The sequence below is a fragment of the Schistocerca americana genome, chromosome 5 (genome assembly GCF_021461395.2).
Source record: "Schistocerca americana isolate TAMUIC-IGC-003095 chromosome 5, iqSchAmer2.1, whole genome shotgun sequence".
In the NCBI taxonomy this organism is placed as follows: Eukaryota; Metazoa; Arthropoda; class Insecta; order Orthoptera; family Acrididae; genus Schistocerca; species Schistocerca americana.
The window spans coordinates 448,860,690-448,880,015 of record NC_060123.1 but is presented as its reverse complement, the minus strand read 5'-3'; the positions used below and the strand labels follow the sequence as shown (position 1 = coordinate 448,880,015).

At 37.1% G+C, this 19,326-nt stretch overlaps 1 protein-coding gene across 1 annotated transcript in view; it reads right to left on the bottom strand.

The window, feature by feature from the left end:
- Positions 1–19,326, bottom strand: part of LOC124616744 (armadillo repeat-containing protein gudu-like) — a 159,061-nt gene that overhangs the window by 86,900 nt on the left and 52,835 nt on the right. Inside the window, exon 4 of the mRNA XM_047145113.1 lies at positions 3,983–4,192. Coding sequence (XP_047001069.1) covers positions 3,983–4,192 — 210 coding nt within the window. The remainder of the gene's footprint in view (positions 1–3,982; positions 4,193–19,326) is intronic.

Below are 19,326 nucleotides of genomic sequence, written 5' to 3'. Positions count from 1 at the left end.
TCAGCGGCTGTTTCACAGCCCATGTCATCTAGATTCTTTCAACCACCACCTGCTTTTCGGAATTCTGCAGATGGGAACTCTCCTTGCAACATATCCTCTGTTCCCGTAAACCACCTGGCCTAAACTTTCACTAGTCCCTGATCCCCATCTGCTTCATTCATTTCCCTGCTCCCACTCAACCTTCGCACATACCTTTTGTCCCACAGTTCATCTGCATAGTTCACTGTTATGTGCATCTAGCAGCTTGCCATACTGTTCCCACCACATTCCTGCTTGCTCCCCCATATAGCACTTTGGTATCTTCCTTCACCATAACCCTGCTACCCCTCCCCATTCCATGTGTCTTCTGCGCCTCACTAACCACCCACGCTAAGATCACTGCTCACCGCAGAGGGACCACAGTGTCAGATAACAATGCCCCTGTGTGAGAGTTGTTGTGTATGAATGTGTGATTCTATTTGATGAAGGATTTTATCTGACAGTTGAATAATGGCTAACAGTTACAGTTGCTTTATATGTGCCTATCAATCATTCAGTGCCTCCTCTATGTGATGAATAACAAATTATCTTAATCCAATGACTGCCACTTTATTTCGTTCCATTAGAGTAATTACATGTTTCACTGTATTCTGTCTTTGCTAAATCTCTAATGAACCTGTAGCTGATTAAACTGTCAACCTTAAGTTCTGATTCCTTACATAAAGAAGTGCTGAAATTAGAGATCAAAACATTACTTACTATCGTTCACTTTAGTATGTTTAATTAACAGTCATATCCCTCAACTTATTTTCATTTCACGACCTCTTGTGTTATAGAAGTATGAGAGGTTTCAAAAAGAATACTAGTGTATCACATTTCTGCTGCAAAGCCAAGCAAACCACTGATACTGCTGCTGTTTTTTTATAGTTGTGGTAGCTGAGTGGCCAGTGCACCAGCTCGTCATGCCGGGGAGCCCGGGTTCGATTCCTGGCTGGGATGGAGATTTTCTCCACTAAGGGACTGGGTGTTTGTGTCATCTTCTTCGTCATCACTTCATCCTCATCAACGTGCAAGTTGCTGAAATGGTGTCACCTCAAAAGACTCGCACCAGCCAATCGGGTCTACCCACTGAGAGGCCCTCACCACATAACATTTCATTTCATTTCATGATACTGGTCAGTAGACTGAGTAATTGTTCACTAAGAGTGAGTACACTGTACTAGGGAGAAGCGAAAGTGGCAGCTGAGAGGGCTGGCTCAGTTGTTCCACCTCTCATTATTCCCTCCATTTCTAATTGCCAATGAGAAGCCTTTGACCTAGTCTGGCTTCAGCTGTGACTCTAAGCTCACACTGTTGCGACTGTGTCATTTCCACAACAGGTACCATTCAGGTAGCATCGTAAGAAGCAATGACTAAAATTGAACACCTATTGTTAACATGGTTTATGGGGCAATACTGCACTACATTCATGCTGCTGCTGGCAAGGCTTTACAACTTTGTTGCTACCTACTATGCAGTGTTTGCCTGTGCCTGCAATGCACAGAAGTGCATGTTTGCAAAAACAGAAGTGATTTTCATTGGGAGTACTGTTACTTTAGTTTGTGAGTTAAGGTAATGAGTTTCAAGACACACACACAGCCAAAAAAAGTTTTATGTACAGTGTAGATGAATTTCCTCATGACCTTAAAGACAATGTCAGAAGAGACAAAATCTTATCAGCAACACAGACTGTAACAGCAAAAGCGTGTGGTGTTTCACTATGAACCATACAGAGAATATTTGCAAACACATGAGCAATGGAAACCTGTGGTTAAGAAATGAAGTTTAAATCTCCAGGAAAATATATGAGTGGAAGCAGAATTGTCACTGAATTGGATGATTTCCAGAAAGATGTCATTCATCATAATGCAATGGACTTTTATGATCATGGTGAGTATCCTTCAAGGCAGATGTTTTAAACAACAAAACTACTTTCACAGGGGGCTGCCATTTGAGTGTAACAATTCTGAAACCCCATGGTGAAATGAACAATTTCTCTTTTTGCAAAATTTAATTTCAAGATATTATTTTTAAGCCACATCTCTATTTCCCTATGAGTCTGCTCAATATGGCAGATTCAATCTTCATCAGTTTTACAACAGACTGTTATTGCTGAGTCATCTGCATAGATGATGTTATCAGACAGTCCAAATGTTGGGCCTTGTGGAAATCCTAATTTTTGTGTGTGTGTGTGTGTGTGTGTGTGTGTGTGTGTGTGTGTGTGTGTGTGTGTGTTCTTCCAACCAGAGAGGAATTCCTTGCCACTATTATTAACACACAGTCCTTGTTTTTATTTGTTAAGTATGAGGACATCCAACTTAAAGAGTTTTTCTTGAAAACCATACTTTGTCTGTTTTCAGAGAAGCATGTCCTGATTACAAATGATACCCAACAGACACATCCTATTATGGAAACATCTGCTAAATTCTGTGACCAATTAATTTAGTATGTGGCCTTCCCTAAAACCACAGTCAGTGCATAAAATAATGCTGTGGGATGAATTGTAATTTTCTATCTGATCACATGCAGCTCTATAAAATATTTTTAAGAAACTGATAACAAAGAAGTAGGTCTACAGTTTCCAGTTTCATCTTGATTGCAGTTTTCAGGAAATGGTCAAATTATGGCATATTTTAGTCAATCTGGAAAATGTCCTTCATCAAAACATTGGTCAGTTATGAGGGAGAGTGGACATTCAATATCAAGACAGACTATTTTTATTCTTCTAGTGGGTACATGATCCCAACTCACTGAGTTTAAATTTTTAAGGACATATGATTTTCATAACTCAGAGCTTGAACCATGATGTAACATAAAACCGGAGCAATTTCTCTCTGTCATACTAGGATCTGTACTTTGTAGTGAGCAGTCACAGATTTTATGACAATTTATGAAGTTGTTGAAGGATTTACATATGGCACTGGAATCTGTAACAGCTATACCATTTATCATTAGTTTAAAGGGGCATTTTCTCTCCATTTCACTGTCAACTTCATTTCTTACAACAGATCTAAAAGCTTATATGTATACATTTTTCTGAACACTAAACACTCTAATTCTTTTTGTTACCCATGATGTACTTTCCTGAGACACAACCCATACAGTTACAAAAGGAAAGCATTCCCTGCATATACCCATGAATTCAGCTGAAACATTATTCTAATTGTCATTTGTTTCTAAGTGTGTCTGCTGACTGACTGCATGATGAAGCTTAGCCCTTTAACAAGTACCTCTACATTTTCTTGACTGAAGTTCCTAATTATTCTTTTATGTTTTATTCTGTTTTATTTGTGTGTGTGTGTGTGTGTGTGTGTGTGTGTGTGTAAGTGGGACAAATTTAATTTTGATAATGATACAAATAGTGCTGCATGGTCTGATACTTCTGAATCTAATACAAATTTTCCTTTGTCATTGTAATTATAGCTATATATTTATGATATTATCAATACATGTTGAAGCAGTTGATGTAACTCTTGTACAGTAGTCAAAATTTAGATTTGTCCATTTGGAACTATCTGGTTCCTTAAATATGATACAAATTTTTCATTAGTCCTTGCATCTACATTAAAGTCAGCATATGTAACCAGTTTCTTACACAATTTTTTATTTTTTAAATTTATGTGATGCTCTTCCCTTTACAAACACACCCATTGTGTTGAAATTGGTGATATTTTGGAGTTGTTTTTATCACTAAGAAGATATTTATTGTTTCATTCCAACACTGAATCATCACTGTACACAAAGAAAGATATAATAAACAATTAAGTAGCGAATAATCTTTTGGAAACATCCATTATGATGTAAGCAGGTACTGTTGTCTAAACTTTCGGTAATCAAAGGAAGTTAGTGTTTCTAATAATCATAGTATAATTATATGAAAAAGTTGTTTGAAATTGAATGATTAGTCCACTAAGTACAGTCATTAAAAATTCCGTGCAATTTTTGTAAATGTTTTAGCACTTACCAGAATAGGAATGCCTCCATATTGTCTTACTAGCTTTCGAACCTGTCTCATACTAGCTATGTTCTGGATTGTCTCTGCTGCCAAAATTTGCAAATCTCTTGCAGGGCATGAAAGAATGTTGACTAGTGGCAGCACTCCTTCAAAATCTAGAATACTCTTTTTTATGCTGCGACTAGATGATATTTTGCTTAAAATTAAAAGAGCCCCAAGCTGAAACAAAGAACAGTTGATGCTTGACAGGGGGAGAAAAAATGGAAAGAAAGGAAATGAAACAAAACTGTTGATTGAATATAAAGTTAACCACTCAGCTTGTTAAATATTTTATTTGGTCATTGCTTACAAATTGTATTCTGCTGTTGCTTACAGGACAGAATAAAAGGGAAAACGTATTCACATGTAAAAATTATTGTAACTGACCAAGAGATCTGTTTCAACATCACTGTATTACAGACTATTTGTTTATCTTAAATTATGGTAGCCTATTGTTTTTGTGGCCAGGAAGTGAGTCTACTAATACATTCAAATTGTTAGAGAAAGCTCTTAGATAAGCAATGACAGATTAAACTAGCAGGATAAGCACAAATCCAATATCAGCATGGTCGTCAACTAACTTTCAGAGAAAAGAATATCATCCTAGTGTATTTTTTCAGCCTTAAAACTACACGGTAACAATGCAAAATGCATAGCTTGTTGTAATCTCCAAAGCAATTAATGAACTTTAATCTTCTGTACAACAATAACAGTAAGCTACACTTGAGGTGATATGGCTTGATTAACATGAAGAAGAAATAATGAAAGAAGAAAACTGAGTGCTTATCACCTTGCAAGCATTTTCAGCAGTTTTTCAATGCACAGGAACACAAATGATACTTTGTCATTCATAAAATGTGATAGCTGCAGATATTGCTACTCATAGACCAACTTCACATCAAGAGGTACTGATTTGATACATGTTTCTACCGAATCATAACTTAGAGGTGTCTGATTTTTCTAGTGCATTTAATTACAACACCTAATGATGAAGAATTTTAAATAGAACAACAATTACTGCATACAAAGTCCACTCGCTCTCTCTCTCTCTCTCTCTCTCTCTCTCTCTCTCTCTCTCTCTCTCTCTCTCTCTCTCTCTCTCTCTCTCTCTAGCCCGCACACACACACACACACACACACACACACACACACACACACACACACACACACATACACACACAGACAAAAGGCACAAAATAAAGACACTAGTTCATCACAAAGATACCACTGTTCTTATGACTGAGACATACGATTCCATCTTGATTACCACCAATTCACAGGTAAATATAAATAAGAGTAAGTAAAACAGCACAACCATAAAATATAAACAAACATATACGATAATGATATGTATAATGTATATGATAATGATATGTATAATAAATTGTAAAATAACTAATGACTAAGCTTGGCTGATTTAAATCAGGCTATTGAAAAAACATTCCCTCTTAGCAATGACTTAACTTAGTCAGTATATGAACATTATGCAGTGAAATTTACAATTACATTCTATGCAGAGGTTCCAAAAAGTTTCACTAATTGTCTCAAGGTCAAAACTATTTTGCTCCCTTTTTTTCTTTTACTATACCCAATAACAATCACTTGGTTGAATAAATTTGACCTTTGGACAATACATGAGGGCACTGTATTGAAATGTGAGAAAACTAAACGAGCTTCACAAATGTACACAAAATTGAAGTACATACATTTAATCAAGAATATTATGCAAACCACAAACTACTTAATAACTGAGCTGTGTTAATTTCCTATACCATTAAAGATACAAGAAACCATGTGCAGCCAAGATCACTATGCTTGTATAGATGGTTCACTAAACATGAAAAAAATTCTATAAAATTATAGCATAAAGGTGACAACTTTGACCTACTTGTTATTGAAATCACAAAACAATGACATTTCTCTCCTAGCACTGGCTACCAGTTATATTCCGTAATCGATATTTCAGAGGAATACAACTTTGTTAATGGGGTTTCCAATTACATGTTATGAGATACTCGTCTGACCTGCCCTCACAGCATGGAGGAGGGGTCCCACATGCCATTGGATATTCAAGGGCCATTGAGTAGCATGTCATACATTATGATTGTGTATCCTTTTCTATTCCTCCAATTAAAGCATCATCTGTGGCAAAATGAAGAAAATGCTTCAGACAAAACATATGTAGATTTTGCCATAGAATTGTAATCCACAATAAAAAATGGAGGTTCTCATTGAAGATTTCAAAGTTACCCCTGCCACCCACTCATGGGGTGGGGTGGTGGAGGTGGATCGAGTGTGTTATCATTGGATGTCCCCCTCCAAGACAAACAAATTGGAATTATAACTTTTTTTGATCCGCTGTGTAGGTTTTGGGTGAAGAATGTATAAAACAGCAAAGAATTACTGTTATGACCAGTATTATCTTTATAATACAATTAAAAATAAATTATGCAGCAGCTTCAAGTGTTACAATATGTCATTTCTGTGAGTTATTAAAGCTGTGGAACACAACCAATAAAAAGTATTTCAAATGTTTGTCATTTATGCAGTCAAACTTCAACATCAACCATGACATTGCCATTTATTATTCTTTACTAATAACTACATTTGCTTCTCACATTTTCATGTAGTATCCACATAAAGAACTGAAAAAACTTGCAAAATTATATCACAGTGTGACACATAATTTAGGAGAAAAACTACCTTTTCAGAAAAATGTAAATTGTTCTGAACACCGGTTGTATATGTGTTTATAGAATTTAAAAATCTGTCTTGGAAGCTAGTTCTCATATAAATCTACCATTTATGTGCCACGATTACTGACTGAAAAACACAAACATTGTGATTGACACTGTCCTTTGTACAGAAGTATTATACTTTGTACAGAAATATTAGATACTATTCTGTTTGCTATATGTATGAAAAACAGCAGTGTACAAAGGACAGACTCACGCAGACCAGTTACACTCCTTCTCATCCCATCTACTTTGCCACGCTCATCAGAGACCATGTTCTGGTTTCTCTCTTAAAGTTAGAATTATAGACTTTCCTATTGCTCTCCTGATGTTGCAGTGGCATTCTTTGACAAGAAATATTTTGTTATACACAAATCTGAAACCCTAAACACATTCATGGTAAGGGTTCCACTGCAGTGTTGTGGATATACCTCTTTCAAAACTGAACTGTTTTTCACTGATGATGTCAAAGTTGTCAATATGCATTGCAGTGTTGTGGATATACCTCTTTCAAAACTGAACTGTTTTTCACCGATGATGTCAAAGTTGTCAGTATGCTTTACAATTCTATAATACAGTACCAGCTAAAGGGCTTAAAGATGTAGTCCAAAGCTATAGTTATTTATGTTATATCTCTCTTCTGAGGAAATACTTCATTATGGCAAATTTAATTCTTTTAACAGTTTCATTGTCAGGCATAATGATTTTAATGACGGCTGATCAATTTTAACAATTTCCTGTAATCTCTAGATCCAGTAAGTAGCACGCCATTATATCTTGTGAACCCACAAGTCATGCTGCATTGTGTCAAGGATGCTGCTTATTCGATCTGATGATGTCCAGTGATAATCACATCTGCTGTACTGTATACTGACAAAAGTGACTGGCTAGCAAAAAACTTCACTTAACTGATATGATTAGGCATTTTATTTCATACCAATGGTAATGCATATTTTTTTTATCAACTATTAGCTTATTTGTCAAAAGATGCAGTCAAATATGCTTGAAATTTTATTGTTAAACAAGTTTCACTTTGAGCTGACATGTTTTGCCTTGCAATTTTACTATTAAACAAGTTTTATTTGATGTTGAAATCTTTTTCACTGTCCATGTCTCCGTTCTATATCTTGGAGCCTTGACTTAAAGATTGAAATCAATTCAATTTCTATTATTCTACTACTTTTCAACAGGGATGTTTTTTTCTGGCAGATATTCAGGTTGTCATTAGTAAGTATCTGTCTCTGGTGGCCAGAGATACCATTCACAAATTGTACTGATTCTCTTATGCTGTGGTTTTTCTTGGTTTATAAAGCTGTTGTCAATCAGAGTGCTTGAATTTGAAGATATCCTAGTGGAAAAATTGTTCACATATTTTACCTGTGATTTCTTGACTGCCCTTGGTAGCTTGTCATCAGATGTCCATCATGTTGCTGTAATATGGCAAGTTTTAAATAATGTACGCAACACATTATTTACTAAATTTGACTGATTTTTACATTTATTATCATTCATAGCAACATAATAACCAGCTTAATATCTCACATAGAATGTCAATCACAGGTAGACACTTCAGTAAACTACAAATCAGTCTTAATAGTGGCAAGATGTTTGCGGTACACTTTCACATGCTGATTCTGGCAGATGAATACCATAAAGTTGATTTTAACTATACAGTCATTGAACACAGTAGGTCTCCGAATAACTCATGACAACATGTGGAAGGTTATGTTGTTGTCTTAGAGAAATTAACAGAAATAATTAAGGCAGAATTTAACACTGAAGTGTCAAATGCTTGGTAACTGAGCACAGACTTTAATACACATTACAACATGTTGTTTATCAGTTGACTGACCTGGAGATGTTACTCAGACTAGTTCTGGCAGCAGACTGCAGACTAGCTGCCTGGAGGGAATACATATCGACAGGTGTAGGAATATTTTGTGATTTTGGAAATTACATTTTAGCTTATTGTCGATGAAGAAACAAAACCGCGTAACTGACAACTTGCCAATTTTTCGTTTTTCAGTAAGATGATATCGTTGACCATATGTGCATTTGCTCTTAACGCCTTAATTCTGAATTTTTAATTATTTACCATGAAAAAACTATCTAAAACAATACCGGGTATGTGACACAGCTAATAAATAGATGGCAATGCTGCGGAACTGTAGAGAATTAAATACGGCGTATCTAAAATCTATGGATACTGTGAACAATACCATGTAAATACAAAAGCGCACACAGCCACAGCACATTGTTACTGCCTTATTACATGTTTAGCAGTGCTCGAAAGTGGTTCCATGCTTGTACCTTCATTCATGATAATGGACAGTGATATAGATGATGATCTTTTTACTCAAGAAGGAATTGTTTCTCAGCTGAAATAAGCTTATGAAAGCGGAGAATCATTCCTGAGAGTGACTGACAGTGGTAAGAAAACTGTTTTATTTTTCACCTTTGAATGTTAGTAGCACTGCAAGTGACATAAATTAGAACACCCCCACTTCACTTGTTCTGTGCATTATTCATTTCTGCCAAAGATTTCTAGACTGTCCACTTTCTGGTAGGATCTCCCATAAATGCAGAACAAACAACAGGCGAGAAAAGTCATAATGCTGAAATTACATTTACCGATTTAATTTCATATATGGGACTTCAAAATTTCCTGGCAGATTAAAACTGTGTGCCAGACCGAGACTCGAACTCAGGACCTTTGCCTTTTGCGGGCAAGTGCTCTACCAACGGAGCTACCCAAGCACGACTCACGCACCCATCCTCACAGCTATACTTCTGCCAGTACCTCATCTCCTATCTTCAAAACTTTACAGAAGCACTCCTGCGAACCTTGCAGAACTACACTCCTGAAAGAAAGGATATTGTGGAGACATGGCTTAGCCACAGCCTAGGGGATGTTTCCGGAATGAGATTTTCACTCTGCAGCAGAGTGTGCGCTGATATGAAACTTTCTGACAGATTAAAACTGTGGGCCGGACCGAGACTCGAACTTGGGACCTTTGCCTTTCGCGGGCAAGTGCTCTACCAACTGAGCTACCCAACACGACTCACACACCCATCCTCACAGCTTTACTTCTGCCAGTACCTTGTCTCCTATCTTCCAAACTTTACAGAAGCTCTCCTGTGAACCTAGCAGAACTAGCACTCCTGAAAGAAAGGATATTGTGGAGACATGGCTTAGCCACAGCCTAGGGGATATTTCCAGAAAGAGATTTTCACTCTACAGTGGAGTGTGCGCTGATATGAAACTTCCTGGCAGATTAAACCTGTGGGCCAGACCGAGACTCAAATGTGGGACCTTTGCCTTTCGCTACCCAAGTATGACTCATGCACCCATCCTCACAGCTTTATTTCTGCCAGTACCTCATCTCCTACCTCGTATATGGGGTTCTCGGTTACTGTTCCTGCAACATCTAATGACGCAGGTAAATTTTCTTGAGATTATTGTTAATAGTATTACTGATGCTGTCGTTGTCATAAATACATGAATTTGAGGTTCATATTGGTCTGCTTAAATCAATTTATAAATATTTTGCCATCTAGAAACTTCAGTGGCTGTATCCAACAATGCTCAAAATGAAACCACAGTCACAGTTTCCACTAGAGACGACAGTACTTCACACTCATTGCTAAGTGATGGTGCTCATTGTTTGCGAAACACTGTGGATAAATTATCGGAAGATCACAGGAGAAATAATGATGTTGACAGTGAAGGCCAAGAATTTTATGCTGATGAAAGCAGTGACAGGAAAAAGAAGTCTAAACCACATCCTGAAGATTGGAAGAAAAATGCCAATAAAATTCTGAGAATGCATGGACAGGCGTATATTGGATAGAAAAGAAGTTGAATTGGTAAAATCACTAATGATACTCCAAAAGACGCACGAAAATTAGGTCCGACATGTACTTCGAAGGTGTGCCAGAAATCCGTTCAAAGAAAGTGTCATCAGTTTTCTGCTGACGATAGGCAGGCAGTATTTAACACATTTTGGGAAAGGATGTCATGGGATCAGAGGAAGGTTTACATTATCAACCTTGTGGACGTAATTCCAACCAAACATCCAGGGCAGAACACTGGCAAATCCAGGAGAAAAGGGACGCTCATTTATCATTTGAAAAATGAGCTGGGGAAACAAAGTATGCAAAAAGATGTTTCTCAATACTCTTGGGATTAAAGGATGGACTGTCCAGTATTGGCTAAATAATTCCACACATAGGATGAGTCCTGATACAGAATCATCACGACCTTGAATCAAACAGACGAAGAAGAAAGATGAGAGAACCTTCATGAAAGAATTCCTGGACTCTCTTCCGAATTTTCCATCGCATTACTGCAGGAAATCCTCCTCGAAGTTGTACCTTGAGCCTATTTTACAATCCCAACAATAGCTGTAAGGACTCTATGGGGAAAAATGTCATGTGGAGAAGGTTTCACCAAGTCAGGCTTCCTTTAACTTGATTTTAGAAGATGGTAATATTAGCTTATTTTCCCCAAGAAAGACCAGTGCGACTAGTGTTGTAGTTACACGCTTGGTAACATGTGGAAGCAACACACAGAACGGAAAGAGCAGGCAAGGATGAAAAAAGATGCTGACAAGAAAGAAGTCCAGCAGAAGCTCTGCTCAGTGTACACCATGGACTTACAGGTCGTGAAAGTAGCTCTATTTTTAAGTGCAAGTGCAGTTTATTATAAAACAAAGTTGGCTGTAAATAACATTACAATGTATAATTTCGAAAGTCGTGATGCAGTATGTTACTGGTTCGATGAAATGCAAGGTGATTTGGTTGCATCATGCTTTGCCTCATGCATCATGGACACCCTATCCAGAACGATTAAGGAAAATCCCGTTCATGTCATTCTCTATTCTGATGGCTGTACATATCAGAACAGAAATGTGATATTATCAAATGCTCTTTTAAGATTAACAACTGATACTGGAGTATTGATTACACAAAAGTTTTTGGAGAAAGGCCATACTCAGATGGAATGTGACTCAGTTCACAGTTCAATTGAGTGCAAGCTTAAAGGATGTGAAGTTACACTTCCTAGCCAAAACACTATGATATCTAAAGAAGTGAGAAAAAGCCACAGCCATATGAAGTCCATTACCTAGATTATTCCTTTTTAATCAACTACGCAGAGAAAAGTTTGCGGCTGTACGAGTCAATTGGTACTGGAAGAGGTGTAAAAAATGAGCCTACAGTTACTGATGTGATGGCGCTACAGTACCGCCCAAATGGTATTATTTACTACAAGTGCTCTTTCAACGAGGTGTGGCAAGAATTCCCAAGGCGTCCAAGGAAAATTCTTGGAGATGTTTGCTTCCCGAAACTATACAAGGAAAAACTGAAAATCAAGAAATCCAAATGGGATCATTTACAACACCTTAAATCTGTTCTTCCTAAAGATTGTCATAGTTATTATGACAACATTCCTTACGAGTGAAAATTATCACGGAGGTAACTGTGTGACGAGTATCAGTGCAGTGTAATTCTCTGTTGCTGCTTTGAGTGACATTTAGGATTTATTATTTATTTAAAATGTTTCTATGAAATGTTTCAATAAAAATGATTAATGCTCCAAAACATGTTCTTACTAGCTTTCTCAGCACCAAATACCAACGTAAATGTGTCAAGTTGTGCCGGGAGACTGACAAATAAATACCGCGTAAGTAACAGATCATGGCACAAATACCGAGACAATTCCGCGCATGTGCCGTAATTAAGTTTTCTAAAGCGTATTTTTTTTTTGTTTTTACATTTTTATTTGATCCAATATTTCCTTGTAGTGCTATGATGCAAATTTAGTGCCGCTGTGAAATGTATTAGGCATTTTAGACAGTTCTTTGTCTCTCGTGTAAAATTCTTATTTTGTTACTTACGCGGTATTGTTTCTTCACCAATGTTATGAAGCTTAATTGTCAGATTTAGTGTTAGAGTAGATCTAGTGATTCCAACAACAATCTGGTTTATCAGAATAACAAATGATTTGGAAAACAATAGAGTTCAATGTTCTGTTTGAATGATATGCTGTATACCTACATGGTGGATTCCCTACTTTCATATAAAATTTGGAAGTTTACGATTTTGCTAATCTAGCCAATGTCTTAATTAGTGGATTATTTGGAAATCTAAAGGAACAATCAGGTTGAGGAAAAAGAGAGCAACAAAACTATAATGTCAAATCCTGGAGTCAAACAAGTGTAAGGGCTCCTTTTTGAGTTAATGAGTTTTTGGAAACATTTAACTAATTGCTTTAGGGAGTGGAATAAGGATCTTCCAGTGATGTGTCAATCCCCTCAAAGTTACTAATTAGCTCACATTAAATTTACTATTACACGCTGTAGTAACACTGTTCACGTTTACGTCGCACTTCACTTAGCGTAGACCGGGACTGTGTCCTAGGCCTGCCCGATGTTAACTGACTGGGCACGGCCCGTGCTGCCGGAGTTGTTGTTGTTGTTGTCATGCCAGCAGAGGTCGCGTCCGAATTCTCGCGTGCCCTCTGGAGGACGGGACTCTACTTGCGGCAACTACCGTCCATGACGCACCGTGCCAATGTGCGCCTCCCGCGATCTTTCTGGTGGCTACTACGCACGCTGCTGTAACAACTTCAGTTCTTAATTTCTCGTAACCAACAAGCTTTTAGGCAAAACTAAATATACCACTGGAATCAGTGGACTGTAAACTGTACAGTAAATGAGAGATTGCATAAAATACTACATAAGTAAGAACTTAGTAATTCTGTGTGCACATGGTATATACAATACTTGTATGAGTACAGTTAACTGAAGGACACCACTGTGGCAGTTTAGGGAATTGCTCTGTCATAGGAGCTCATATACTGCGCAGACATAGAATAGACAATGGCACTAAACATTACAATACTTGAACAGTGTTTACTGCCTGCACACTTACCTACCATCTGGACAATAAACGTTCAAGTGGATGATGAATGTCACAGCCACAAAAGGAAAAACTGAAATGACCCTGATTTATGGTGAATGTAGGAGAAATGTTGAGGCTGTTGTTGCCTTATATGCAGAACGTTTTCAGAGAAAGCTTGCACTTGTTCATCCTTTTACAAGGTTGTGAATGCCTTTATGTATGATGGCAGTACACAGACTGGCAAGAGAAAATGAAGCAAATGTGTTACAGGAGAAGCTGTACTAGTGGCAGTGTGCCACAAGCCATTGGTAAGGGCCTGGCAATTACACCAAAATTCCAGTAAGTCTGCAGATAGTATTGTGACAATACTGCACTCTCATAAGTACTATCCATACCACATGTCAATGCATGGTGCCAGTTTCCATAACTGGATAGTGTTTTGTGAATGGGCACATCAACAAAAGCAAATGACCCACATTCTTTGCCAAGATGTTATTTTCCAATGAGTCTACATTCACAAACCATGGTAGTGTTAATGTGTATTGCATGCATTACTGGAGTGCAGACAATTCCCACTGGTTCCAGCAAGGTGAGCATTTATGTCCTTGGTTGGTTAACATATTGTGTGGCATCATGGTGAGCTAACTCATTGATACTTATTTTATTGATGGCTCATTGAATGGATGCAAATTTCACATGTTTTTGGAGTAGGTGCTACCAGTACTACTGCAGGATGTTGCCCTGGATGTTTGACATGTATGTGGTTTCAGCATGATGGTTTCCCACCGCATTACGGAATTGAAGTACAGGAGGTATTAGACCATATTTACACAAGTTAGTGGATCGGCAGAGGCAGCCCTATTAATTGGCCCACTAGGTCACCTGATTTCTTTCTGTGTGGATATTTAAAAGATAAGGTATACTAGCAAGTGCTGTGAAGCTGTGGTCGAATTCATCAGAAACACCTGTTGAAATGCCCCTACATATTAAGATGGGGAAGGAAAATGACACATGGAAGGGTGGACCCATGATAATCACATCATTTTTCCTTTGACAGTTCACTTTTATTTACAGGGCACATTACACTAACAAACCAAATACAGTGTTGACCATACCAAAGGATGAGAAACAGGATTTTTTTTCTTTTTATTTACTTACTTATTTATTTTACAAGAAATAGGTTTAAGCCACTGTTCCATGGTCCCCACCCACAAGCAATACATAAGAGTAATGCATATAACATTGCAAGATAATAAGGTAAGACATTTCTCAATTAAAGCAATTTGGCTTTGGAATAATTAAAAGAAATACTCTACTAAAACTTTAAGAACAAATTGCAGCTTACAGCTCTTAAAAAGGTTTTACACAAATTTAAATTAATTTCAATATTAATCAGACTAGCCTCTGTAAGGAATATCCGCAGCTGCAATTACCAATTACAAAATCACAAGTCCAAACATTCAATTTTCAGATCAGATAAGCCATGAAAGTTAAGTGCCAATGGTTATGATACAGCAAGATTTTCTTTTACATACATGTAATGAATACAATACAGTAGTGATGTCAAAATAATTAGACAAACATCTCGAACATCGGCCACTAGAAAAAATAAGCTCAAAGTTTCCAAATATTAGCACAATAAGTACAGGCTGAAATAATCTGAAGGTTAATCATAAATCAGATAATAGTACCCATTTCAGGAGAGATGCAAAATATTTGGCAGAAAATATTAACATAAGACCTTGTAAATAAGAGTGTAGGATAAACAAAGTTAACTTAAGAAATATGTTGCTAGCGCGAACAGTTCCACTGAGGTAATGTCAAGCAGCCACAAACACTCCAGAAAACATCATGGACCTGCAACTCATAAAACTAAGAGCATTGCTACATCGATAAGTTGTTATTCCATAATTTCAGCTCAATGCAAAACACCGGCATCCAAAAGCGCACAGAACGGACGTGAGGGAAGAAAATTCAGCTGAAACATACTGAAGGGTGTGTGAAAACTTTGATGCAGCCAGTAATTGCATGCTCATAACTAATCAATCTCTGCACAAATAGAGCTGACAGCCCACCCAACCAACAGGCCACCCACTGTCCATGTTGCCCTCTCACCATGAACCCACAAACTTCCAATTCCACACGCTCAAGAATGTTTTCAAGACCAGCGATGACACACAGGAAGCTAATGGTAATTCATGCCACCTAGTGGGCCCCAGTAAATGAAGGGGGAATGAGATGTTTATATTTTCCCACCTCCGCATTGCATATGTTTTGAGTGAAATGCCCAGTCGACGCGCTGTTGTTTTCACGTCAATTCTACCAACATTGAGAGTTGTTTAGTTCTCGGGGTTTTGTAAAATTCCTGGATTCATGTCTCGTCGCTGTGCAGCCTATGAAAAGGATTGCGGAAGACTCCCAAATAAATTCCAAATTACAGTGCAGTTTTAATACCAATATATTTCCAGGACTCTTGTGTCCGAGCCTGGTGAAACTGTACCGGTTACATCACATGTACCCAAAGTTAACATCAAACGAGGCACAGATTTCACAACAATCAACAAACGAGTGAGCCTACAATACATTTGCTTGCAACCCAAGCCAAAAAACGAGTGCCCCAAGGTGCCTGCTTGACCTCTATTTATACTTTTGTTAACAATTACCTACAATGAAAATTACAATTTTATGTAAAGTCACAATTAATAGTTAAACCGAATATGAGCTACACATTGCTAAAAATTTACAATCTCAGTGCTGAACAAGGTGAACCTATTTTCAACTTAGTTACGAGTTAATATAACATTTTCTGACTAATTATGTTACAGGTAACAACTACATTTCTAAATTTGTTTATAACAAATCAACTAGTCCCTGAATTTTAGTGCTAACATACATCAGAGAGTCAATTACCGTGCTTTATTTATATGTTCAATTTAATTTGCTGTAGTAATTTTATAATGATAGGTTTACTGGTACATCCTGACCATGTGCTACATTTCTTTCGATTAGTTACAGTATTAATTTCAAATTTATATTGTGTTTCTCACATAAGAACAATGTTAATCAGCAAAGCATCATTTTCGAATTATATGTATACTGAAATAGTGGTTATTTTTGTATGTAATTTGGAAACAGGTCACTTTACAATTGGACAATTAGGACTGGTGTTTATCTTTAATGCTCTCCGAGGGGTTCTGATAGGTAGCAATGAGATACAGTACTATTTCAGGAAGAAAAGATTAAATGAATCCACCATGGCTCACCTGTGCTGACATTCCCACAGATACAATTCTGTCTGTGTACAGTCATTTGAAAAGCGGATCGCTAAATGTATTGAAGTTGGCAGTACTACATTTGAACACTTACACTAATTGGAAAAGTAGAGTAGCATTCTCCTTGAGCCATGGTCACTGTGGTGCATTGAGTGGTCCTCTGTTGGAAGTGTCAGAGGAATACAACATTGTGAATGGGGTTTCCAGTTACCAGTTATGAAATACTGGTCTGTTGTACCCTCACAGCACATAGGTGGGGATGCATATGCAATAGTATTTTAAGGGCCATGGAGTAACATGTCATAAATTATATTGTGTACCTTTTCTATTTCTATGATTACAGTGCCATTTATGGAAAAAAAAATGTTTCAGACAAAATGCATGTAGATTTTGCCATATAGTCCTAATCTGCAATAAAAAATGGGGCTTTCCATTGAAGATTTCAGTGTTGCCCCCCACCACCCATGCACAGGATGGGATGGCGGGTTGAGTGCAGTATTGTTGTATGTCCCCCTCCGAGACAAACAAATAGGAATTATAACTTTTTGTAATCCAATGTATAGTTTTTGATATATTTCAATCTCTCCAGTCCAGTTAAAACAAACATCCTTTGCGTGTGCGTGTGTGTGTGTGTGTGTGTGTGTGTGTGTGTGTGTGTGTGTGTGTTATATTTTGAAATTTATTTACATATCACACTCGCTAGTAACAAAAATTTGTAAATATTGTGTTCATTTTACAATAGTCTGCAAATATTTTTTCTGTATTAAAATTGTCCTGTATCCATAATGTTGTACAACAGGTACTGGAAAACTGTTACTGTCCAAAACCAATAGTACAATTGAAAATGAATCATACAGCAGTTCACATGTTACAATACATAATTTATACGAGCAAACACTTAGAAGTGGTAAATTGTTTTCTTTTCATAATTCTGTGGGGCTGTATGCAAGAAAAAGTGTAGAGAAAGTTTGAAATTATGTTTAAAGTCCCTATATGTTCTCATTATCAAAACACTGGATAAGTGTAGTCTGGATAGTTTTCCAAGTTTGTAACTTTGACATTTGTCTCATTGTCTTAAACTATTACTGTAAGACTGTAACTCTGAATAGATTATGAGAGCATTTTAATTTTTTTAAATTCTGTCAATAATTATATGAAATATTGAAAATCAAGTTTTTGTTGCCCCTGGAAAGCTTTAGACCCAACTGAGACTTAGCTATTTAGTAATGTACACAGGCAATCTTCACTTGCATTTTAATGAGAAGGAAACTTTAGAAAAGCAGTCATCAGTAGAGTTCTGTGGGTTTCAGAAACTAGTTCTGGAACTCAACAACCACATTACTTATGGTCCCTAATTGGTACTTGCAGTCTCATGCAAAATTATCAAACCAACTGAGGTATCATAAGTGCCAGTTTTCAAAGATTTTTGCATCACTTTTCGGTATCAGTTTACTGCTGGTGGCCAGCTGTTGGAGCTTAATGAACACTAACCAGTTGCAGGAGTCTTGTTCAGCTGCCACCACTGCCACTCATGCTACATGAAAAGCATTGTTATTTTCCACAGGATGCTTGTACTACTGCCACTATCAACTGTTTCAATTAGTTGTATGTGTTTATCACTTCTTGTTTTAAATGAAATAAATATTTGTGAAATAGAGATGGCATGACATTTTTCCTCAGGAAGCATTTCCATTTCATGAGTATTAATCTCATGCTGTCATACAAACAGCACTGTGGTAAAATCAAATACGGTTTTGAGCCAACCTACATATTTGGTTTAGAATCAAGTTGATTGAATGGCATACTGTGTTTCCTCCATTTATATTTCCCTTCTTCCAAGTGACAGCATTTTCAAATTATTTTGCTAATATAAAATCAGCAAAGCAAAAATGTTTTTCTTATTATTTTTTTTCAGGAATTGTCTAATTGTGTACCATTTGGATGCTACATACAAGATTTTGCTCTCTGAGGGAGATTTAATACTTTCCAATATTTGAAGCATTCAGCAAATATAAATGTTGAGGAAATAGAAATTTGTGGTTTATGTTTTTGCCTTGCAGTCAGCTGCAGCAAACCGCCTTGTAGGATATACTTTTGTGTCACTTTCACCCAGTGCACTTAATCAGATTACTGCAAAGGGCAATCCTACATGTTCTAGTTAACTAGAAGGTGCAGCTTAGATCAGCTGGCTGCTTTCTTTGTCTTTTGTCACACTTATGTTCAGTATGCTCTTTGTCAGTGATAGAAACTCCTATATTGTAATGCTGATGACCAAAATAATCCTTGTGGCGCCAGTTTTGATGAAATAAAGCATTCATTAAAAAATGCGGCGGGTAGAATTTTTTCCTTCAGTTGTCAGACATGCAGTATATTTTTCTGCCTTGTTTGATGCTGTTTCATACTA